This window comes from Prunus mume, linkage group LG3, assembly GCF_029339155.1.
Source record: "Prunus mume cultivar Tortuosa linkage group LG3, ASM2933915v1, whole genome shotgun sequence".
NCBI classification, from domain to species: domain Eukaryota; kingdom Viridiplantae; phylum Streptophyta; class Magnoliopsida; order Rosales; family Rosaceae; genus Prunus; species Prunus mume.
Window position 1 is genome coordinate 5,132,943 of NC_142700.1, and position 24,832 is coordinate 5,157,774.

A 24,832-nucleotide genomic window follows, 5' to 3' on the forward strand; every position below is an offset into this window, starting at 1 on the left:
AATTAACCATCAACATGGGATTGCCTGTAATGGGATATCGAACTTGGTTGGGACTCAATGCACAGCTCGCACTTTATCAATTGAACCAACCCATATTGACAATTGGGTTGGGATTTTTAAATGTAGAGAAACACAAACTATATGATATATATGACAAAAAGAAAGTATTGCATTAAATCAATGGGCACAACATAAATAATAAGAATACAAATTTATAAAAAAAACTCAATCCTAAGCATGTATTTATAAAAAAAACTCAAACACTATTTAAACATAGAAACACACACAAAATCAACCCCAAAGTCAACTTTTTTGGGTGTGTTTATAAATGGGTTTCAAGTGTGTGTAATGATGGGTTTTGGGTGTGTTTCCATGTTTAAATAGTGTTTGGGTTTTTTTTATAATTTCAATCCCCATTTTGGGTGTTTTAGTGAAACTCCCTACTAAGAAAATGGGTCGCGGGAACGTGCTAGTCACATATTTAGGGGGCCATGGATGTTTGATACAGAGCATGAAATAGACCATGACAGCCCTCATATTCATAATATGTTCATCGACAAATGGGTAGTGAAAAATGCTAAAGAAATCGTAGTTTTTGGATTTGTTTGGCAGTAAATCACTTTTTAGTGGGGATGCTTCTTCTTTAAGAAACACTTTAAAATGTTTGTAGAGAAGTACCGACATTTTTTAATGAAGCTTATGTTGTTTTACTAATAAAAGCGCTTATAGCAAAAATGCTTATCATCATGCGTCCTTTCTTAGTAAACACTACTCTAAACGAGTCATTAATTAACTTGTGTAGTTGTTGTTATGACTAATTATTTAGATGACATATCAACAATTATTTTTTAACTAATGTAATCTAAAATGTGGCATCGTTAACATTATTTTTAGATTATAGTATAATATATATTATATGTATAGATTTTCTTTTATGCGGACGTCGGAACGTTATTATCATGTGAACATCACGTATTTTTTACTTGCCCTCTTTGCTTTCCTCTATGTTATAATAGCATCTATTCTATATAATAATAACGTTATTAGAACGTGACAAGAAACGTAATGACGTCCGTATGTAAGAAGAAATGTATATATGCGTGTGTGATGTGGGGGCAAGTGATTTGACCAAGATTTGAGTGGTGGAAAGAGAGCAGAAAACGGCCACGTGGGGTAGGGTAACGCAACCAACCATATGATTCCTCAAGAGGGAGGTACGCGGAGTTGCATAAAAAAAAGGGCATCACTTGGACATGGAGTGGAGATGACTACTGCTCATTATCTCCATTTATGTTTTTTTTTTTCTATTTTTGTAATGTTCGCTCTTATTTTTTTATTGGTTCCTAATTCCAAGACCCCATCCAATTATAAACTATTTTTTTAATTCCCCTTCTATTTCAATTTTTTTTAAAATATAATATTTTTATTTTTGTTTGGAAAATAAGAATTGGGATTGGACCCTCTCTCGAATGTCAATCCCCAATTGCCCTTTCCACCAATCCAACACTATACGTGGTCTTTTCTCAAGATGTCTGAGGTGGACTGGACCCTCCCTCACAAGCGAACACTTCTTCTTCTTCTTTTCACCTCCCTCCCCACAACTCTATTTATACTCCAAATTTCCTCTTCCTTTCTCCCCCAGACCTCACTCCCTCCCTCTCTCGCTTTCTCTTTCTCTCTCTCTCCTCTTCGCTTCTTCAAAATTCAAATCGGAGAGAGCAAATCTTTATCTGAAGCGAAAACACACCTTGCGTGCATACATACATACACAACACAGATATGGCTGCTCTTCCAAAAGCACCCAATTCTAATACTTGGGCTACCTCTACAGCCCAAATGCCTCACACTCTCCTCTCTTCCTCCTCTTCTTCTCTAGTGGATCCTATGGGCTTCCCAAAAAGGTCCATCTTCTTGAGAAAAACACACCCCAAAACAGCAACTCGCAGAACCACCAGCATTCACTGTGCTTTACAATCTCCCTCGGTTCTTCACTTCCCAAACCAACCTTATAATCAACCAATTATTACCAAGGAAGCCACTTCTCTAAAACCCAACAACAGCACCCACCATCATCACCAACCTCCACAGTGGAATTTACTACAGAAAGCGGCAGCCATGGCCATAGACACTGTCGAAGGCGCCTTGGTCTCCCGTGAGCGCCAAAACCCACTTCCCAAAACCTCTGACCCAAGAGTCCAAATCGCCGGAAACTACGCTCCCGTGCCGGAGCAACCAGTCCGCCACTCCCTACCCATAACCGGCACCATCCCAGAATGCATTAACGGCGTCTACGTCCGTAACGGCGCCAACCCTTTATTTGAGCCTGTCGCCGGCCACCATTTGTTCGACGGTGACGGCATGGTGCACGCCGTCACCATAGACTCCGGGTCGGCCAGTTACTCCTGCCGGTTCACCGAAACCCAGAGACTCGTCCAAGAACGCGAGTTCGGGCGACCCGTTTTCCCCAAGGCCATTGGCGAGCTCCACGGCCACTCCGGCATCGCCCGCCTCCTCTTATTTTACGCACGTGGGGTTTTAGGCCTCGTCGACAAAAACCACGGCACTGGCGTCGCCAACGCCGGTCTGGTCTATCACAACGGCCGGCTGCTGGCCATGTCGGAGGACGACTTGCCGTACCAGGTGCGAGTCACGAAATCCGGCGACCTCGAAACGGTCGGTCGTTACGATTTCAACAGCCAGCTGGGGTCCACAATGATCGCCCACCCGAAGGTCGACCCGGAATCCGGCTCCCTCTTCGCCCTCAGCTACGACGTCGTTCAGAAACCGTATCTCAAGTACTTCCAAGTCTCTCCAGACGGCGCAAAATCCCCAGACGTCGAAATCCCCCTAGCGGGGCCCACCATGATGCACGACTTTGCCATCACAGAAAATTACGTGGTAATCCCGGACCAGCAGGTGGTGTTCAAGCTGCAGGAGATGATCACGGGAGGCTCCCCCGTGATCTATGACAAGGACAAGATGTCGAGATTCGGAATTCTCAAAAAGAATGCCAAAAACGCTGACGACCTGGTGTGGGTGGACTCCCCCGACACGTTCTGCTTCCACCTGTGGAACGCGTGGGAGGAGCCCGAGTCAGACGAGGTTGTCGTGATCGGGTCCTGCATGACGCCGCCGGACTCCATCTTCAACGAATGCGACGAGAGCCTCAAGAGCGTGCTGTCCGAAATCAGGCTCAATTTGAAAACCGGCCAGTCAACACGGAGGGCGATTCTGTCGGAATCGGAGCATGTGAATTTGGAGGCGGGAATGGTGAACCGGAACCGGCTCGGGAGGAAAACCCGGTTCGCGTACCTCGCAATTGCGGAGCCGTGGCCGAAAGTATCGGGCTTCGCGAAGGTGGATGTTTCCACCGGAGAGGTAAAAAAATTTATATACGGTGATAAAAAGTACGGCGGCGAGCCGTTTTTTGTCCCGAATACGGAATTGGGTTCATCGGAAGACGACGGGTACATAATGACTTTTGTGCACGATGAAAAAACGTGGAAATCGGAGCTCCAGATTGTGAATGCGGTAAATTTGAAACTGGAAGCGACGGTGAAATTACCATCAAGGGTCCCGTACGGATTTCATGGGACGTTTATAGAATCAAAGGACTTGGCAAATCAGGCATAGCCTAGCGGACTGTTTAATAGTGCTGGGTGGTCTTGCTGCTGTTGGTGGTGGTGGCGGCGAAAATAGGAAGGGAGAAAATTGCCAGAGGGATGGTAGAGAGAGACAGGGTCCCCGGGACTTCTCCTGGAATATTTAAAACCCTAACAACTTTTTTGTTTTTGTTAGGCTGTAGCTTAGCTTGTAACGTTTTTTTTTTACAGTCTTCTTTGTTTTGGTGACTGTAACTTTTTTTGATCGTCATGAACCAGCTCGTAGCTTTTGGACTGTAGGTAGCTTTTGCGAGCTCAGCTGGTTTATGTTTCTTTTTCTTTTTTTGGTCGAAGTTTATGTTTCTTCTTCTTCTTCTTTCAGTGTAATATTATATTAATGGAGAAGATCTCTCTCTCTCTCTCTCTCTCTCTCTCTCTCTCTCTCTCTCAGCTTTTGCTCTGTTGTAAATGAGTAAGAAATTTACAGTTTTACGTAACATGGTTTGCTTACTTTTGCAAATTGTATGCAACCAACAATAATTAGGTTGACCAATTGTTGACTATTCATGTTTCATTTGCAATTCCAATGACTTTTACTTTGGGGTTTACCCGAGTTGAACCGGGCAGCCCGGGAACTTTTTGAATTCATTGTCAGCACAAAGCCCGAAATACCCACCAACCCAACGGTCGGTTACAGAGCTTTTTTGGCCTTTTCCCCCGACCAAGTAACCACGGTCAAAGCCAACATCACCGCCTAACCTTTGGGCAAGAGCAGAGGAGAGAGGAGGTAAGAAGGAAATTACTGAATTGCTTAGTTTCTGCATGGCTTCTCTTAATCCCACTGGAACATAATTAGCTTTCATGGAAGAACTCTTGCAATCTAGTCCACACAACATAATCTAATTATTGGCTAAAAACCAAATCGAACATGATTCCTATGACTAACATGGATCAATGATTATCGGGTTTGCAAGACAACAAATGATGCATTACAGAAAATATCATGTCTCTAATAAGATAACGTACAACGTGAATTATCGCTGACAGAGCATGCGTACACGATAGATAATAATTAGTGATGGATACATATAATAAACCACATCTTATGTCACATTATTACCAAGTTAAAAAAAATTTGTATTGTTGTTTCCTTTTAATTGTACTGTTGTTGTATTATAAAGACGATGACCACATGACGTTGATAACATGGTCCTCCACGGATACGTATTGAATAGTTTCTGTATTTGCACATATGTTTACTTACCCTGTGGAAAGTGGTGATAGTGAAACCCCACATGCAGCTCTATTAATTCCTTTATTTAAATACAAAAATTATGCACATAGCTAGGGTCATTTTTTTTTTTTCAAAAGGCATTTATTCTTATTTTGCCGGAGAATCAATGGGAGCCATAACTTTGCAAAAGATGTTTATGGGCAATGAAAGTTACATCAAAGTGGGGGTGGGGGAACAAAAAGTCCCACTTAACTTTATCATAGAGAGGTTTTGTCTAAAAGTTCCCGCCTTTGCTTCCAAATATATCACTATTGGAAATGGACTAAGAAAGGTCATCTTTTACTTTTCTCTCTCTCTCTCTCTCTCTCTCTCTCTCTCTCTCTCTCTCTCTATATGTATATATATAGTTATTCTCTTATCTGAATACGTTATTATTATGTGGATCTATTATAAACAGACACAAAAGTAAGGAGGAGTAGTACAAAATACATGGACGTTCACATAATAATAACATTCAGACGTTCGCATAAGAGAATTTATATATATATATGGATGGTTGCCTTTCTTCTAATTGCTTGAAAACAAACTATTAATAATTAGCTATGGATAATAGTACCTTATTATGAGGAAACTGAAAATGGTGTTACTAGCTAGTGCTGTTATGACGCATCGATGCACTTTCAAATACTATAATAAGTGAGTGAATGGTGAGGTGCATTATAAATACCTTTGAATAATTGGATAAGTTAATTTTTATATAAACGTGCAATTCAGATTCACAGTCAATTTATTCGAAATTTTACCGTACATGTGAATAAGTTAATCATACGGATGATGGATGCTGCAGAGGAGACTTTGTCACCTATAATGAAGAAAACTCGACCGACCGTAATACAAACTAAAAATCCCCACACAAAAAGCATGAGCCATTTTATATTATATGCACAAAGTCTCTCTCCCTTCTATCACGATCACACTCATGAAAGACAGATATTGGGGACACGAGCAGCAGGGTGGTTAGCCATTATTCAAATGTTATGTTTTTCTCAACATCCCTAGTCCCTTATAATGTCAAAGGTGTTTTGTTTTGTAATTGGATGTGGGACTGTGGCATTAATTATGACTGTTCTTGCCCCATTTTTTTTAATTTAGTTAAAGAAAATTGTTGTGTTCCCTCTAGGCTGTGACCATCTGCTTAATTAGTTTTATGAAATGTTTATTAATCCATAATTGGATTAGGAGGAATTGAATTGAGGAGGAGTTAGATTGAGAATAATTAGATTTCGATTCCTATTGAAGTTGTTTATTAAACCTTATGGAATTTGGGTTAGAGTAGTGTAAATTACTAAAATGTCCTCGTTGTTGGGTTAAAAGTATGGCAAATTTTCATACCAAAAAAAAAGTATGGCAAATTTGAAATTATTAAAATTATGTGAGGATATAATGGGTAAAAAAGATGAATTCATGATGGATTAGTTCTCCATGAATTAGAATACCACATCCCACCCAAGAATTGAATTCCTCAAAATGAGAAATTGAATTCCTAATTTTATGTCGGTCCCACTTACTTTTTAATTCCGTGATGTGAAGTAAACACAAGAATACTCAATAATTGGAATTCAGTTCCTGATTCTAATTCCAATTTTTAATTAATAAACACCCCATTAATTTGATGCTAATATGATTTCCACTATATGCATTTTTAATTTTTTTTAATTAAAAGCGATATTAATTTTATTGATAACACATAAAAAAGTACAAAATAGTCGCAATGCCAAATATGAGTACAACATCTCCAGTGACCAAACACAAAAATAAATTGGTTTGATATGGAGAGAATTACGCAGGCCAAAAAAACCTAAAAACTCCAATTTGGCAAACAAGAAGCATCTGTACTCGGACCTACAATACAGATCCACCGTGGAACGACAGTAAAGGCAAACCCGCATCGAAAAGTCAAACACTAAATACATACATCAACAAACTCATATTAAGTTTATGAGAATTATTAGACTAAAATAAACACAGAAACAAGGACACCGCACCACTTCCTCTCCAACAAACCAAATAGACTCGTAGCACCAACATGGCTAAACCTCTTATTTTGTATAGGCAAAACCCGATTCCACACAAACCAACAACAATCACTTTTCCGACTCCAAACATTGAATTGGAGCAAATTCCATATGCGTGGACCAAAAGCTGCAACAAAATCATTGCGTCTGCGGTGGATTGCAGTACTTGCTTCAAAAACACAATGAAAACCAAATAGAAAAGCTGGGTCGACAACACCACACCGCAACCATCTTAGTGATAGCAAGACACATCTAAGAACAACAAAAGTCACAAAGGACCTACAATAGAAAACACACAAACAAACAAACAAAGGCAAGAGGACCCAAAATCCAGACAAATATAGGGAGAGAATATGAGAGGGGAAGAAAACTAGAAAATGAGAAAGGGAAATGAGGAGAGAAAGATGAAAGATGGGGGGCGGCGGCTGCAGTCAAGCTCACAGTTTACCTTCAGAGAGAGTTTAGATGCATTTTTAATTAGTCCATTAATCAAACGTCTTAATCAAGGGAAAATTATTTGATTAATGGTTGTAAACAATAGTATCTTATTTATGGTGTGTCAAAATTGTAATGATGGAGTAAAATCGATCGAATAAAAAAGAAGCATGCAGTAAATTAATTTGTTATTGTCGTGGTATGCATGAGTGGACTTTTAAAAAGATGACTTGCTTCACTTTTGACACATGCTTGTTGTCTGTCTGTTGGTAATAATCCCCAGCCCTGGCCACGCCAGCAGAGCAGTCGTATGGTATATATGGAAGCTAGCTATAGCTTTTGAAACTTGAAAAGATTTTGTCTTCTTTGTCGGCAATGACGTGATCACCATCTTCTTCTGCAAAACCCTAGCTTATGCTAGCTGCTTGCTGTGTTGTCAGTCGTAAGATTTTTAAGTGGTGCACTGGAAGTCTGTGTGCCATTTCCAAGCCAACAATAAAAAGGATTTGGATTTGGAAGCCAACAACAACAAAGTATATATTTGTAATAAATTACTGAGAATCACATCCCTTTTTTGTCTATTTATTTTTATATTATTTTCTACTCTTCAGAATACTTCGAAATGTTTTTAGATCTCTGGCCCCCACTATTACCTGCAACATTATTAATATAATGGAATAGAACCTTGAAAAAAACAAATACTGTACAATTTCTTGAAATGTGACTCAAAAGTTCAAGCCTCTACATAAGATGATAAATGGAATCAAATTGTTTAGAACATGAGTAGAGTGCGACAGGGGCGGAATTATGAATTTTTTGATAGGTGGGTTAGTTAAATTTTTAGTGTAAAATGTAATTATTATTTTTTATACTTACAATTTATATATTTTTTTTAGACGAACACAAAATGCATGCAAGAAGAGTATTTTATTGAAGAAATCATTATCGTGTATCTTACATATTAAGGTTCATTACTGTAATATAATCCTACAAGTACACCCTTAGTAAAATAATTATTATCCTTGAGGTAAACCATATTAGATTTTTGGGACATTTTGGAAAAAGTAAAAGGAGAGAGAAAAATTTTAAAAGAAGCAAAAATGGACAAAAATGCCCTTATTTATTTTTAGATTTCCTAAGGAATCCAATACATTTGCATGTCTTTGACTTGAAAGTTGAGTGGTTTTTGTCTTTTTGAAAAAGCTGGCTTTTTCCAAAAGTGAAATTTTTTTTATGTCTAAAACCTAAAAAACCTTAGATTTTTTCCACAAAAAGCGTACACACACAAGAGATTAACAAAGAGAACCCAATCTAATTAAAAAGACATTGGATATTTAGAAATGGCAAGTTGATGGACTATATAGGTATATTTGTGTGTATATATATATATATATATTTTATGGGTTGTACCTGTATAGTTTTATTTTTATCCATATATATATATATATAGATATATATATTTTCGAAGAGCTACTTGGGCTACAGCCCACTGTAGTCCTCTATTTAGTTCTGCCGTGTAAGTAATGTAATGAGAATTCAAGCTTGAGATCTGTTTTGATTTAGTAACAAAATCTTGTCAAGGTTTTTTTCATGGGAGCAGAAGGATAGCTCTTCTCTTGATTAATGACCCTCGATTTACAATTAGAAAACTAATTATTTATTAAGTCTACTAGTATATTCGGTATAGAGAAAGATGCCAATTAAATCCTGATGAAGGAAAAGACAATTGACTTCAAATTCAAGACAGTGACCAAATTCGAAAGAACGTTTTCTGGCCTCTACACACATGCGGAACATGTGAAACCCACGTGATTCAAAGACTAGAAGCCGAAAACCAGTGAACTAGATTCACAAAAATAAGTAAGGCATATGGGTCAAACTTGCAAAAACAAATAAAAAGAAGAAGAAAATCGAAAAAGCTTTAAATATAAAAAGAGAAAGAAGAAGACGGTAAGCTAGTGGTCGTGTATGATACCGACAATGGCTGCCATTGGTAGGCAGGTGTTGCTTCTCTCTCTCTCTCTCTCTCTCTCTCTCTCTCTCTCTCTCGTATGTGTGTGTAGCAGCAGCATACACGTCCCTGCTTTCCCACGAACGTAAGTAGACAGATAGCTCAACTCAACCAAGTGGAAGTGGAACAAAGAACAAATTAGTCGTGAGTTGTGGACTATGACGAACTGTGTGATGTATAATTTTATTATATTGTATAATATAAACACTTTATTTTATAGTTAAATATGTTTTAAACATGACCATTATCATTAATCTATGCTTAATATAATGATCAAGCTTTCTTGTGGTCGTGTTCAATTGTAGTTAACAAGAAAGCACATTAATTCTCTTTCCTATGTCATGTTCAATTATACCTATAGCTCCACCTCTTTTATTAATTAATTACTACTATTACTTTAGGAAATGATTAGAACCCATAACTCCAAGTGATGCTTATTATGATAACTAGTGAGTAGGTAGTTTTTGTGTGTGACAGGAACACATGTTCAATTTGAAATTTGAAATTGTAAACTCGTTATAAATCATAGTTATTTTATACATCACGTGATATGCTAATATGATTCAGTAAAATCATTCGTATTGTAGCAATATGATTTATTGATAATAGAGGAGGGAACCTGATTGAGAGAAGTGGGGGAGTGGCCACTGTTACTTCATCACTCAATTCCATTACCCAACTTTTGTGATGCGTTTCAAAGGATAAGGCAAAATAATAAGCACAGAAAAGAAACCTTAATCCCATGAACCCCTCCATATCCTTAAGTCATGGCTGCCATGGACAAGAAAAACCGATTTAAATAACAAAAAAGTATTACCAAAGTGTGTATTGCTTGTGCAGTGATCACTAGCTAGCTATATATATCTCTGTATATAGTTAATTATACTAAGATAAGAGACAGTGAGCCTTTCATTTTAGGATTCTAATAAGCGTCAATTGAAACGTACGAGCAGCCACTGTCACCACCATCATCATCATCCATCCATCCATAAGTTTAGGCCTTGCATGAGATCACAAAAGCCTGTAGCATTATATAATATTGCATGATTAAGTGCATACGTACAAGCAGCACTGTCACCACCATCTTCATCCATCCATCTCTACCACATCCACAACCACAGCTTATCTTGGATGCTAATATGTATACATATACATATAGTCGAACTTGTAACAATTTTTATAAATAATAATAGTGATTATAAGGATTACTCCCTGCAGGTTAGGGTCATTATCAAAATTGGCCTCGATGTTTCAATTTCATCATTATGAAACCCAACTTTTTAAAATCTAACCAAATTACACTCCGTCAACTTCACCGTTTGATTTTATGTTAAATTGTTATCAAATTACGCACACCATGTTAAAACAATAAAAGAAATTTCTTTTACACATCATCATAAAAGTGACTATCCTACTAGCCACGTCATTAATTTAACAAAAAAAAAATCAAACGGTGAAGTTGATGAAGTGCATAATTTGGTCATATTTAAAAATGTTGGGTTTCATAATGATGATGAAATTGAAACTCCAGAGCCCATTTCGATAATGACCGTAAATCTAAAAGGAGTAAATGTAGTTAATCCTAATAATAAAGCTGGCACCTGCTTCCTCCTCAGCTGCAGCATGATGCATATTTTCTTCAAAAATGAAACTAATTCCTAATGGTTTGGAGAATAATAAGAGACAGCATGTGTATATGCAAATATCCAGGTACGTGTTGAGCAAATATTGAGCCATGTGTAGGGTTAATTATTTCTATCTGAAATCGAAGACGGCTACGGCATGGCCCTCCCTCTGCAGGTTTCCAGTGTGTGACATAACAGATTGATCATCACTGCAAACAAATATGGATTGATGTCCATTCATCAGCAACATATTTGGTATCGGTTCTCTTGTGGACCAAGTTCCTTGAACCCAAACAAAACTTGTAAAATGTCCAGGAAAATTGGAACCCCATGTTTCCAAAACCTTTGATTCTATGAACCTGGAAATTAATTGGGTGGTTATGATGATGACTTAGTGACTCGATGACTCATGATCAACTAGAGCCATGTGTTCGTCGTAGAGGGACTCTCTTCACAATGTATATCCAATTATTAAGCTATGGCATGGATATGGTCATCATCATATTGAATCATATATCCTACATCAAAATTGTTAAGTCTTGCGTTACAACATACAAAATATTCATTCTCATCCTTGTTGTGAATTGATTTTGGGTTAGATGTCTTAACTTTAACATATTATCAAAGCAAGCAATTCACGTGTTAGGTTGAACAGTTGCACATACTTTTATTATTATAGTTTCCATTATTTCAAAACATGAGTGCGAATGTTTTTATCTTGGTTCTCTCCCTTTTCCAATTGATATTAGGTTAAATGTCTTAACTTCAACATATTATTATAGTGCAAGCAATTCACATATTAGGCTAAGCAGTCATATATACTCTACATTGATGACTTTGGCCCCCAAGTCTCCCGATACGTGAGACGGCGTATTGAGAGTATATGCTTTTATTACTATAGTTTGTTCCATTCGATGAATGTGAATGTTTTTATCTTGGTCACCACAACCATCATCATCATCATCATCATCACTGTGATTACCAATTACAACTACGAAAACATGCATGTTTTGTTGAAAAAAGTGAATGCAGATCCGAGCCATGCGGACTTCCAACCCTTTATATATTCAAAATTGTGTGTCTATATGTATAGACACAAACGTAGAAGAAGGAAAAGCAAGATTATTAACAATTATAATAACAATAATGAAGAATTAATGGATACAAGTTAATCATTGTGGACGAGCTCACAGGCTATGACTCATACGTATACCCTTTCTACACGTTGTGCTCAGGTTGGTATTCTGCTGCCACACTTACCATAAGCAGGTGAACATGCTTATTCTATCATTATAATGGCCTAATCAATTAGCCTTGACTCAATTTTTCAGTGTGATTGTGTCATACTCTCATGAATGTTACTAACACATTCGTTCTAATATGAGCAGATAACATGATTGATATATTCTAGATCTAGGATATAGTATTTTTGATACAAAAATATGGGAGGAAGGGGAAATTGAACTTATGACCTTATTAGGTGCTAGTAGTTAATAAATAAATAAACATGTTAGAACAACAATGAAATTTATAACATTACGTGAAGGCGTGACAATAAAATTTGAAAAATAAACTCTACTATGATCTGGTAGTGAAAATAGAGTCGTAGAGCAAACACGGAAAAAAAAAAAAAAAAAGGAAGATGAAGAGAAGCTTAGTCAATTGCTATAAATGTTATTTTCAGCAATTATCTGGAAGTGAATGCTACCAAATGATCAATTTTGATGTGCCAATTACTCTCACGCCCACAAGCATAAATTTCAATTGTCACATACTAGGGCCCCTCATTTATTCCATATCATATCCAATCCCAAAAGAAAAATTAATTAAGGGAGAGGTTGACACTCTGAATTAGACCTCACAAAACAAAGTGGATCACATTGCTTTCCATCCAGTCAGTGCCTCCATCTATATCCCGATTGCTGTCTGGGCCAAGCCAACTATGTCATGATCTACATATTATTACAGAATAATAATGCTGGAGATGGAGCTAGAGGGACAACGATGGCATGGCCCCATTGCGCATGTCATGGATATTTAGGGTCATTTTCATATAGGTCAAGGTGTCATGTTTCCATTGGTTCCTCACATCCACATTGTGCCTCGTCCACTGAGCCACATGCACCCAACATTCACAACATGACTATTCAAAAGTCCACCTCGTATATTTATATTAGTGCTTATGTACTCTGGTACTCTTTGTTGAAGGAAGTTACGAGTTCAAATCTCATGAACGAGAATTGTTCAGTTCGTATACCATCAAGTTTCAGTTATTTTCAAAACTGACTGGTTTGCATATATATGCTGAGCATCAAGGACAGCTTTTCAAAGAAATAATTCCAAGTTGGAAAGCATACATGATGTCTGGAAAATTACGCTTTAATATTGCAGACTTAAGGCAGAAGAAGAACCACGTTTACTAAGACATGAATGACTGCAAAATGCCAAAGCCTATATGGCAAAGAACATATCATATCCAATTGTGATGATAATATCTGCAGATTAATGCCAAAAATTTGGCACATAAAGAACATATCATATCCAAAAATCCAATGCCAACTCACCCCATTCCAAATCCGATTCCTCCGTCCACATGGTTGCAATTAAATGAACGTTTAGGCGGCGCCATGTCTGAAAAAATAGGCATCCTTAAAACTAGAAGACAAAACAGAAACATCTGTGCCCAAAAAATGCACGGTGGATGGCCATATTAATACTGATATGTATATGTTCATGCATATGGTTCGAAACCTAAAGCTCTTTAGTTTGTTTCCTTGATCTACCAGGCAAAGAAATTAATAAGAGCGAAGAATCACATCGCACTAGTGGCTAGGCATAGGCATAGGCTTAGGCCCTGTGTGCCAGCAGATAACAAAGCATGCCCATGTTCATGTGTTCCATGGGGACATGTTTAAACATGCTTTTATGAGGGTCAAAATCATCATTAGTTGCTAGGGCTGAGATGTTTGTCAATTGTCTGTCTGGTTCAACTAATTACATTAGATTAACGTTAATCGATGATTTTAATCAGACAGGAAAACCAACCATATCTTTATAAGTATCTGTAAACTACCACAAACAAACAAATACCTAGCAATATCATTAATCTAATCCCCATAGGTTAGGCATTGCAATATGGGATATATTAATTATAAAAGAATGATAATAGTAATTATGGCATTAATCTAGGCATTAATCTAGGCAGCTCTCTGATTTTGTTCCAACCATTCCACATGGGCAGATTTTGCTGCAGATTTAGAAAGCAATAAAATAACAAACAATCCGTGGAAGGATCCCTTTCCTGGATTTTGGGCATGGATATTCACATGAGAAGCAGAATCCACTAGGCAGTTTGGCATGTTAAGAAATAACTTCACATACATGCATGGGCAAAAACATTATCACTGATGACAAGTTTAACTCAAATCTATCAATCGATGTAATTCCATTTCTTCTTGTTAGAATTACAACTTACCAAAAGAATGTTTTATAAGTTTAAATGGAGATTAAAACATTCAGATAAGTTCTAATTCTGATATCTTCGTGGTTGCATGCAAACAGTTTACAACAATTGCAGAGATAGTGACCTTGACATGGGGTGCAATTGACTCACCAGGCCACAGCAGGCCTTTTGGTCGGCCCATCTTATAAAGCCCACTAAATGAAAAGAGAACCCTAGTCGGGCCTAGTAATCCCAAGTTATAGTCCTAAAGGCAGGCATAGCCTCACTAAGCAGGGAGACGACAGTGCAAGAATTCTATATAGTGAGAGCCTTATATATGGCCCTTAGGTGAGGTCCTATCTCTTAACTGTTGGATTAGGCTAACCAATTTGATCCAACGGCTAACTAATTTGATCTAACGGTTAAGAGATAGAGTCTCGACTACAGTGAGGGGTAATAGGGAGGCTCAAGAAGTAGTGCCAGTTTCCTTTCCTCAAAGCTTAGGTGCATTTCGCTCTATATAAATGATAAAATGTTCTACAGAAGACCTCAAGACCCATTTGGTTCACAAAAAGAATTTAATGAGAAATCAAGGGGAAGCAAGGTATTTCACCCTGCTAATAACCATGTCTGGTAAGGTGGTAAGGAGGCGTTTGGTTCGTGAAAAGGAACTCATAGGAAATGAATTGCCATGTCTTTTGCCCAGGAGATGAGAAATGAAAAATCATGTTTGGTTCATACCAAAATGTTATGTTAGATCTATAGTTTTGGAATGTGCAACAGCAACTACACCGTTTGCTTGTTTAGTGTAGAAGGTGCCTTTTAGAGTTATTTGCTTGGGCTGCTGTATAATTAGAGAGGGTGCAACTCAACCCTCCCTGGAGTTTCACCGGAATATTCCAATCAGTGCAGTTAAAAAGATAAAATCAACAAGTCTTAGATAACCATCTCACTCAATTTCTCAATTTGACCTATCTATTACATGGGTAAATTTCAATTAACAATCCATAGTTCAAAACGTTCTACAAGATAAACGCGATCTTCTTACATGCCATTATAATTAATAAAAACAAAGTACCCTGGACCAATTTGAACTGTTGAAAGTTCGAACAACACAAAACTGCTAACAAAATCTGAAATTAACTTAAGATTGCTAGAAAAGGCTGCTTAGAAAGAGGCGTAACTTAATGCTGCTGCACTAATTACTGGCAGAGCTGCTCAACTGCCGTCACAATCTGGGCAGGTTGAACAACAGTCACTTCCTCCAATGTTGCGGCATATGGAGTGGGAACATCCTGTGAAGACAGGCATATAATAGGGGCATCTAGATAATCATGGAAGTTCTCAGTGATTGCTGCAGTCAAGCTAGCACCAATTCCACCCGTCCGCATGCACTCCTCGACAATCAGCACACGGTGTGTTTTCTTCACTGAATTTCCTATTGTGTGAAGATCAAATGGTTTCAACGATCTAATATCAATCACTTCTGGATCATAACCCTTATTCACCAAAGTTTTGGCAGCCTGCATCACATGATACCTCATCCGAGAGTATGTCAATATAGTGACATGCTCCCCAGGCCTAACCATCTCAGCTTCCTCAAGAGAACACACATATTCTTCATCTGGAATTCTCTCCTTGAGATTGTATAGCAACACATGCTCAAAAAGAATCACTGGGTTATCACTTCGAATGGCAGCTTTCATCAAACCTTTGGCATTGTAAGGGGTTGAGCACGCTACCATTTGGATTCCAGGAATCGACTGAAAATAGGACTCTAGACGTTGCGAGTGCTCAGCCCCAAGTTGCCTTCCCACTCCACCAGGACCACGAATAACTACTGGAATTTTAAACTGACCCCCAGAAGTGTAGTGGAGCATACCACAGTTGTTGGAGATCTGGTTAAAGGCTAGAAGGAGAAATCCCATGTTCATACCCTCGATAATTGGTCTCAGACCAGTCATGGCAGCTCCAATACCCATACCTGTAAAGGAGTTCTCAGCAATAGGAGTATCAAGAACCCTGAGATCTCCATACTTATCAGCCAGGCCTTTGGTCACCTTGTACGATCCTCCATAGTGTCCCACATCTTCACCCATTACACATACAGTGGGATCCCTAGCCATCTCTTCTTCCAATCCTTCACGTAGGGCCTCAAAAAGCAGAAGTTCGTGCCTATGGAAAGAATGCTTATCTTGTCAACTCAATGAGTAACAGAGGAACCAAATAACTAACATAACTATACTATGATCCTGCAGATGTAGTTCTCATATATATATATATATATATATATATATCACTTCATTACCAACTCATCAATTTCAAGCAAAGATAAGTGCAGGGAGTATAGCACACACACGATATTGTGCCAACTCACAAGATAAAGATACACCCGCTTATGCATAGGGGACCATATGCAGTGGAAAGGGAAAAAAAGAAAGTAAATTCAATACATTTCAATTCAAAATATAAGTCAACCTACAAGGACACATCCAGCATGATTGTCAACTATTCATATTTTTATCTAATTAAGGAAATTATGAGCGTCTTATACTAAACAGTAAACAATGCATGTCTTCATTGCAGACCTAACAAATACACTTCCTTTGCAGGCATGTCGAGACTCAAGCATCAATGTAAAAGATTGCAAATTTTCGCATCTACGCACAGTAGAAAATGTAATTCTCATATTGTCATGTACAGACCCTGTTTTACAATTGCTTAAATTTTTACTCTTAAACAATTGAAGATAACAAATAATTGGAAATAAAAAATCTGACAAGGTGTAAATGTCATGCTAATGCTAGCCTACAATAGCGATACTGAATCTTAACACTGAATTACAGGCAAAAACCGCACGTTTGATAAGTGCAAAAATGTGAACTTGTGATGCATGAGCATCAAGTTTAGCCAAAAACAAAAGCTCACAAGCAAGCAAAGAAAAAGCAAAAACTGAAACTTTGCAATCCCAACAATATAAAAACATACCCAGGTTTCGATGCCGTCGAAGCCGCAGCGCTATCAGCCTTTGTCTAGAAAAAAAAAACACCCACAAGTAAAATCAGAACTCCACGCATTATGAATAACAAATTCAACACAATTTTCAAATCAATAGAAAAAAAAAAATAAAATTCAAAGAGAAAGAGAAAGATGATTAACTGCAACAGCATTGGTAATTAGCTGATCGGCCCGACGAGCTCTTGAATTCGGACCCGACTTAGACCCGGAATCAGATCTGACAACAAAGAAGCTCGCTTTCCTCCCTGAATCAAATCAATGAGCAAATAAGTAAACAAAAATAAATCAATGGCGCTGAAGAAAAGGCTAAAGAGGACCAGGGCAGACCTGGGAGGGATCTGCGAGAAGGGAGGTGAAGCTTCCTTGAGTTGGAGGAGACCGATATAGCAGCCGAAGTAGCTCCAAAACACTGAGAGACGGTAGCCATTGAATTTCAATTTTCGAGCAGAAATTGAAATTCCAAGAAACCAATTGAATAAAAAATGAAGCTAATGAATAAGAATTGGAGCGAGAGAGCAAGTTTATATGAGGATTTGGGCGGAGGGATTGAGAAATGGGTTTGGCGATTTAATTGAGAGGGCTTTGCATTCACAGAGCGTCCCGCTTAGTTTTCATCGCCTCCATCTGGCGTTCTCATCCTCTGCATGTGGGTGTTGCACTACAATAGTGGAGAACAAGCCACGTAAGGGAGAAATGGTGGAGAAATTACGGGATTGGGTTTGTGTGTTTGAAAGGGGTTACGTGGAGAGTTGTGAGTGGGGGTTGTATAGTGCTGTGGAGGAGGTTATACGGTGTGGATTAAAGTTGCCGTTGGTGCTGTTCTTGTGTGAGGCACCATTTGGTGGCCTAGCTTAACCAACCGAAACGGGCAGCTCGTTAATGTCAACGTGCAGCTCACGTGATACCATTCATTAGAGAATCAAACGGCCCAAATTATTGGGTTCTAAATTCGCAAGCCCACCTCGGTTTAAGTCGAAATTTTGGGTTCCAACATTTGATAACCAGAGTCATTCATTGATAAATGATCATTAAGAGTCATACTCGATAGAATTGAAACAAGAATTCTCTTTCTTTATCATCAATTGAATCATTGTTCGAGACCCATAATTCTATTTTATCGTTTGCCCAAGAGTATTGAGTTTAAAGAGGAACCCAATCCTATAAAGTCACTCTATAATTACTCTGATCCCTAAAATATATAGCCTCATTTTAGACATGTGTGTTATATTGTTTGATTGTCAATTAAAATCAACTATTTAGATATAACCAAATTTGTTCGATAATGGTATGGAAAAGTATTTTAAATAGTCTCATTATATCGATATCATCCCGATATGTTGTCAAGATTGTTTATATTGCTTATTAATAAAGTATTAATATTTATTGATATTTTAATTTTGTCAATTTGCTACCGCAATAGTGATATTTGAGATATCTAAAGTACTTTATTTACTTATAATTTTATTATATAAAAATATTTTTTGGTCAAATTATGGAACAAAATGTAATGGGTCGGCCCATTAGCCCATAAGGTCAACCCATATGATTTGTGGTCGTTATTATTTTCAGACAAACCAATCCCCTTACCTAAAATGGGAAATGGGAGAAGACGAAAAGAACAAAGAGGAATAGAAGAAAAGGCGCGTGGACAATGGAGCTTTTTTATCTCCTATGCTCCATCCTCTCCACCTTCCTCACTTCCCTCACTCTCTCCCTCCTCCTCCCCTTCAAGACTCTCCTTCACCGCTTCTCTTCACGCGCCGCCTCCTCTTCCTCCGTCTCACTCTACGGAGGCACCGTCTGGCACGAGCGTCGCACCCCCGTTCACCACTCTTTTCGCTATGACGTCCGCTACGCGCTCATTGACTTGGACCACGAGCCACAAGGCCTCCCCAACCACCTCTCCGCCGACGAAGCTCGCCGCATTGCCGGCACCAATGGCCGGACGTAATCACTGATTAGCTAATCACTTGGTTTTGCTTATGCTTAATTACTGATTAGTTATATGCTAATAATTCATGTGTTTTGGTGAATTTGGTGTTGATGATGAACAGTTTGCTTTTGACAATACCGCAAAGTGTGGGATACGAGCAGAACCCATTGAGCTTGTACTACTGCTATGATAGTGATGACCAGCTTTTGCAAAAGTGCATTGCCGAGGTTTGTTTTTCACTTTGCTGCTTGTTTAAGTTGTATTTTTTAAAGATTATTGCTGCTGATATATATGTCATTATTAGGTAACCAACACACCATGGGGAGAAAGAGTGACATTTGTTTTCAACCCAAATTCTGATTTAGTGGCAAAGCCATTGCATGTCAGTCCTTTTATGGTATGTTACTATGTTTCAGTAGTAAATTGCTGTGCTCAATTCGTATTTGACAATTCTTGGTGTTGATAGGAACTTCTCTGTTTTGAAATTGATGAGTTCATCTACAGATTTTGTTGTAATGTTATCTCACTCATTTAGTAGTAGCTTTGACCAATCACAAGGACAGTGTCCTGTTTCCTTAAGTTTAGATGCACAATGGATGAAGTGGAGCATATAAGATTTTAGAAAAACATTGGTTGTGGCAGAATATCATACCACATTGTCATGTAGCAAACAAGAAAGCAAAAACTTTGAGGGGTACATTATACTAAGATCTTTCTATGTGCTGACTTAGAGAGTGGAAAATGCGCGGTATGTGCATTTTGTAGATGGATGGGTAAGGGAAGCTAGGACGATTTTTGGGGGGAATTCCCTCAACATGTGGTTGTGATTTCTGGCTTCTGATAGATGTTGTACTTTGTCTAATTGTAGTCATTTCACTGTTCCATTCTCAGCAGTAGGAAGAAAGTGTATCTTGTGGTCAGTTGAATTGTAAAAACTGTAGTGATCAACCATTTGCTAAGTTTTACTGAAATGTGTGTATGGTTTGTATGCCTTGCTCATTGTGCCAACTTTGAGAAACCATTTATAACATTTGCAGGATATGTTGGGGGATTGGAGTATCAGAGCAAATGCTCCTGACGATGATCTATTTGTTTCAATTTCAGTTCAACACCCTGAGCTTGGTAATTATTTCACAGCTACCCTAAAAGCCAAAAGGGTATCCTCATCATTGGTGTTTGATCATGCACTGTTTTTCTGGTTGATGCCGCACAAGGTTGCAGTGTGGATATATTGGCATGTAAGTATAGTAGGATAGCTGCTTTATTTGGTCTCTGCTGCACTCTAGATCTTACCATAAGCTGAATCTGATAAATTTAATGAAAATAAAAACTTTGGTTAGGAACTACTTATAGTTGGATCAGTTACACTAAGCGGACTTACCATACTTTGGACTAATTCAAGATTTAAGTCGGCTCTTCCAAGTTGAGAATATGTCTATGCTTCAACATTGAATCAAGTGCGGTTCTTTTTCTTTTACCATTTCTTTCCCAGGCCTTCAAACTCTGGTGGAAGAATGTATCATTTGTCCAACACCCAAGGTACACCAACCCTGCATACAGGGAGGAAGCTTTGGAACGTGATGAAAAACTTCAGTGCCGTCAGGCTGCCGGATTGGACAAAGATAAGCAGCATCTGCAATTTGAAGGAAGTGGTCAAGGCTGTATGGCTAGCAGGAAAAGCGAGGCTCGTTTTTGTACATGGAGAGATGCAAAGTGGCCTTGGTCTTAACTCCGAACGGTAGGACTTAGTGTTGTCCTCTATGTTAACATGGGAAGCAGCACTGGATTTGGGTAGTTTTCTTTGTTCTTGTTCCCTCCAAAGTTTGTATTTTGGTAGTATACTACACAGTAGAAAAGCCCATTGAACAATAAAATACATAATAATGCAAGCTATAAACCTAGACTGTAGCAGATTTTAGGAAAAGATCAAAGCAGATCATGTTTATGTCTCTTTTTGGGACACAAATTATGTATCAATCTATGTGGATCAGTTAAGCTCCCCCTTGACTATGAGCAGCTACCTCTCACACTTTTTCTGTATATGATCATGTGCGCTCAAATTTTCTATTTTTATTTAATTTGATTTGATTTCTATATTGATGGACTGCTAACAACTCTTTAGTTTTTCTAAATAAATAGTTTGGCTTAAAATGTCGTGGTGTCCACTAATAATTTTTTAAGGGAATTTAAGGTTTTATGAAACTTTAAAAAATAGATCTGTCAATTGTCAACCGCAAGAAACGTTGTATTTCGATCCTCTGATTTTTCAGGCTTGTTGGGCTGCTTTTTCAGCACGCAAATGAAGAAAGAATATACAAATACAATACAAGTAGTAATAGTATACTAGTCACAGGAAAGTAGAAGAAAATTCGAATTAGCATATAAGTTGAAAAGATTACGCAGTTGTTTGTTGGCCAGCTTTGGCAGTTCACCAATAAAATAAAAAAGATTACGCAGTTCACAAGAAAGCTTTTGCTATGCTGCGACTCTTCTTACCGTGGGTCCAACATTTTCAGGAAATGTAAGTAAGAGCACTTTAATCCATTTTATCATGATAAAGGGGTTTGACAAGGAAGGGCAAATAATGGTATACATTATTCACGTGATTTTACTTTCCCATCCATTACCATGGTGGTAAGTAAAGGCAAACATTCACATGAGATATGAGACGAAGAATTTGTATAAAGTTTTGGCAGTGAAGAACATGGCTAGATATTTATATATATAAATTGACCATTATCATCACACTGACATCAGCATGAGGAATGCAACAATTCAGGTAATTCTTGCTTTTGGGTTGATCTGGGTAAATCTGACTTTCCTTGCTGGGGGGCTTCTTCCAAGCTCGAGCCGCCTTTTGCCCTAGAAATAAGCACCGCTAGAAGTGCTCTAATTGGCCATGGTTATTTTTAAGAAAAAAAAAATTGTAATTTTGGATATGTTGTCCCATTTAATCGATTCAAATTTTATAAAATTAAGAATGAAAGAAAGTTTCCACAATTTTATTGGGAAATCTGTGTGGTGTCCAGTTGCAACAACTTAATGTAATAATGTGCACATCATCGGGAAATTTTATCGGGTCGGCATCGCACTATTACGTGCATCGAACAATTTACTCATGCTATAACTCGTGTATTACGATACCCAAGTGCATAACATATTAACTATGTGATCCACTCATATATAATATGTGGACTAACGACACCACGTGTCACTATGCCTCGTGATTGACTTGATGCGGAGCAGCAATCTGTTAATTTTACGGTGTAAGCGGGTGGCGCACGGCAAGTTGGCAACCAATAAATAAACCCACGCACCAGCCGACGAAGCTTTTGTCGAGTCACGGCTCAGCACCGCTGGATTTCTTTGGAGAGGTATCGATCACGTGCATGAAAATTAGAAAATGAAGTTGCCTTTTTTCTCAGGTCAGGCGGGCCAGAAACAAGATTAACTTCAACTTGAAGTTAGAGGAAGGACTCAATGTTTGGCGGCCACCGAATTAATAGAAAGTATGAACCGCCGCTCCTCTACACTGCCCAATGGGCATGTTTGGCACCCAAAAATTACTCCATTATGTTATTTACATGTTATAAATACATGTTCGGTACACATATTTATTTGGTGAGAGCATCTAGCAATGCTCATAATACCACTTTTCTTGCTACAAAGTTTTCAAATAACGTTATTATACATGTACAGGGACGGAGCCAGGATTCAAACTTTGAGGGGGCCAAAAAATTAACATGTACCAAATATTTAGACCAAGAAAAAAAAAATATAGATTGTAGAAGAAAAAAAAGTATATTAAACTTATTGGTGAAAACTTAGAAAACATTGGAGGGGTCAGGGCCACCTCTGGCCTAAAGGTGGCTCCGCCTTTGTACATGTACAATATCGACATAATATTGATAATTTATTTGACTATGTTTATCATCGAAATAATGAGACAATATCGACACGTAATATTGAAAGAAAAGTTTTTCGAAAACTCACATTATCGTGATTTAAGGGAAAAAAAAAAGATGCTTGGAAATAGAAAAAATGTTTTCCTTACAGAAAAGAATTGGCTTACAAATGTTGATGTGGTGAATCATGTGAGAAATGTAATGTTAAATCGTAGTGGGTGGAAAACTATCATATGCCGTAGACGTCGTGTCCATTGATGTGAGGTGGTAGGATAATGTGATGCACATGGTATAATTGTTATTTTAGTTGTCATATCAATTTATAAAGAAATTTTAATAACTAAAAAACTTTTGTACGAATAATTGGTGGTGACAACAGTTTTGCTTTTTCATATAACTAGTTTCTTAAGCACCAGAAAAGTAGATAATAATGACGTCGTTTCAGTAAAACAGCACTACTTTTTATCTTTATGGTGATGAAGATAATGTTTTTATTTTATTTTAATCAATAACAGAAATAAAGAAGGAGAAAAAAAAAGCTAAAAAAGAGGTGCTCTTTTTTCGTTGGAGTAAATTTTGGGCATCATGGACTTAATTTGTGTCCAGATATTCGGAGGCACTAGGTTTGACGTGGGAGGGTTTTGAAAAGTAAGCAAAGAATTATCGAGTGTACAAAGCAAATAATATCATCTTCAGTTAAGTTTTTTATCAAGAGGCTATGAGGATTAATTTTAAACAACTGGTGGTCTATAAATCAAGATCTTTTTAATTGGGTTAGATCCCGTTGGCATTCGGTTATGGAATGATGAGAAAAAATTATGTTTATGGTAAAAAGAAACCAAGAATTTCTTTTTGCACCAATGTTCAATTCATCTAACCCTTCCTTGATCCATAAATAAATTAATAAATTGATACAAAGTTTGTGTGTGGTTCAACTTTCAAGAAGTGACCAAGCCGACAGGCAGCCACAGAAACCAAATTCCACGTCCCCTCCCAGTTTTGGTATTTACACATGTAATTTGTTTTCTTTCTATTGGCTCGTATTCCTTGTTTTCTACCGACGCACAAATACAAATACCAAAACAATTCTTTAAAAAGAAAGTACAGGTTGAGGTCGATGGTGAAGAAAGTGGTGCTCAGTCTGCCGACTAAAAGGCACGTGACTGAATATGATAGCAGTCGAAAATTCCAACCAGTGAAGAAAAAAGAACGGCACAAGGAAAATAAAGGAGAAAGCAGCGGCTATGGGTAGGTGTACCGTTTTTGGAGGGCATAATTGAATGAAGAAAAAAAAAAAACGTTAAAATAGAAAGAAGTTGAAAAAATTGTTTTTCACGTGCGTGAAATGAAAATGGGTAGCTCCTCCTCATCCATCCTCGTCCGCCGCTAGCGCACTGGCCACCCTTTTGGTTTTAAATTAAACGTGCGTGCGTTACGTGTTTGATAGGTGTTGTTTAGTTTTTAGCCCCAAGTCACATTTATGTGGGGCCCTTGAAACACTTTGTTTTTCTCCCACAGCCACACACGAGATATATAAATATAAGTCTCATTT

At 37.9% G+C, this 24,832-nt stretch overlaps 3 protein-coding genes across 3 annotated transcripts; 2 read left to right on the forward strand and 1 right to left on the reverse strand.

The window, feature by feature from the left end:
• Positions 1 to 1,631: 1,631 nt before the first annotated feature.
• NCED5 (nine-cis-epoxycarotenoid dioxygenase 5) lies at positions 1,632 to 4,007 on the forward strand. The gene has a single exon (XM_008227273.2). The coding sequence runs from the start codon at positions 1,780 to 1,782 to the stop codon at positions 3,631 to 3,633; it is 1,854 nt and encodes a 617-aa protein (XP_008225495.2). The 5' UTR covers positions 1,632 to 1,779; the 3' UTR covers positions 3,634 to 4,007.
• Positions 4,008 to 15,360: 11,353 nt separating this feature from the next.
• Positions 15,361 to 18,086, reverse strand: LOC103325136 (pyruvate dehydrogenase E1 component subunit beta-3, chloroplastic-like). The gene is made up of 4 exons (XM_008227274.3): positions 17,770 to 18,086; positions 17,584 to 17,687; positions 17,413 to 17,456; positions 15,361 to 16,599 (listed from the first exon to the last, which is right to left on the reverse strand). Exons 1-4 carry the CDS (start codon positions 17,867 to 17,869, stop codon positions 15,627 to 15,629), a joined length of 1,221 nt encoding a protein of 406 aa, XP_008225496.1. The 5' UTR covers positions 17,870 to 18,086; the 3' UTR covers positions 15,361 to 15,626.
• A 933-nt stretch (positions 18,087 to 19,019) lies between these two features.
• LOC103325137 (DUF1365 family protein) lies at positions 19,020 to 21,453 on the forward strand. The gene is made up of 5 exons (XM_008227275.2): positions 19,020 to 19,389; positions 19,497 to 19,602; positions 19,680 to 19,772; positions 20,413 to 20,613; positions 20,868 to 21,453. Exons 1-5 carry the CDS (start codon positions 19,094 to 19,096, stop codon positions 21,102 to 21,104), a joined length of 933 nt encoding a protein of 310 aa, XP_008225497.2. The 5' UTR covers positions 19,020 to 19,093; the 3' UTR covers positions 21,105 to 21,453.
• The last annotated feature ends 3,379 nt before the right edge of the window (positions 21,454 to 24,832 follow it).

What these genes read in the sequence shown, in the direction of transcription:
- NCED5 (XM_008227273.2), top strand. Translation starts at nt 1,780, where the DNA reads ATGGCTGCTCTTCCAAAAGCACCCAATTCTAATACTTGGGCTACCTCT.
- LOC103325136 (XM_008227274.3), bottom strand. Translation starts at nt 17,869, where the DNA reads ATGGCTACCGTCTCTCAGTGTTTTGGAGCTACTTCGGCTGCTATATCG. An exon ending in TTCTCGCAGATCCCTCCCAG is followed by an intron (nt 17,688 to 17,769) that starts GTCTGCCCTGGT and finishes GATTTGATTCAG; the next exon opens with GGAGGAAAGCGAGCTTCTTT. An exon ending in TAATTACCAATGCTGTTGCA is followed by an intron (nt 17,457 to 17,583) that starts GTTAATCATCTT and finishes TTTTTTTTCTAG; the next exon opens with ACAAAGGCTGATAGCGCTGC.
- LOC103325137 (XM_008227275.2), top strand. Translation starts at nt 19,094, where the DNA reads ATGGAGCTTTTTTATCTCCTATGCTCCATCCTCTCCACCTTCCTCACT. An exon ending in GCCGGCACCAATGGCCGGAC is followed by an intron (nt 19,390 to 19,496) that starts GTAATCACTGAT and finishes GATGATGAACAG; the next exon opens with TTTGCTTTTGACAATACCGC. An exon ending in CAGTGTGGATATATTGGCAT is followed by an intron (nt 20,614 to 20,867) that starts GTAAGTATAGTA and finishes TTTCTTTCCCAG; the next exon opens with GCCTTCAAACTCTGGTGGAA.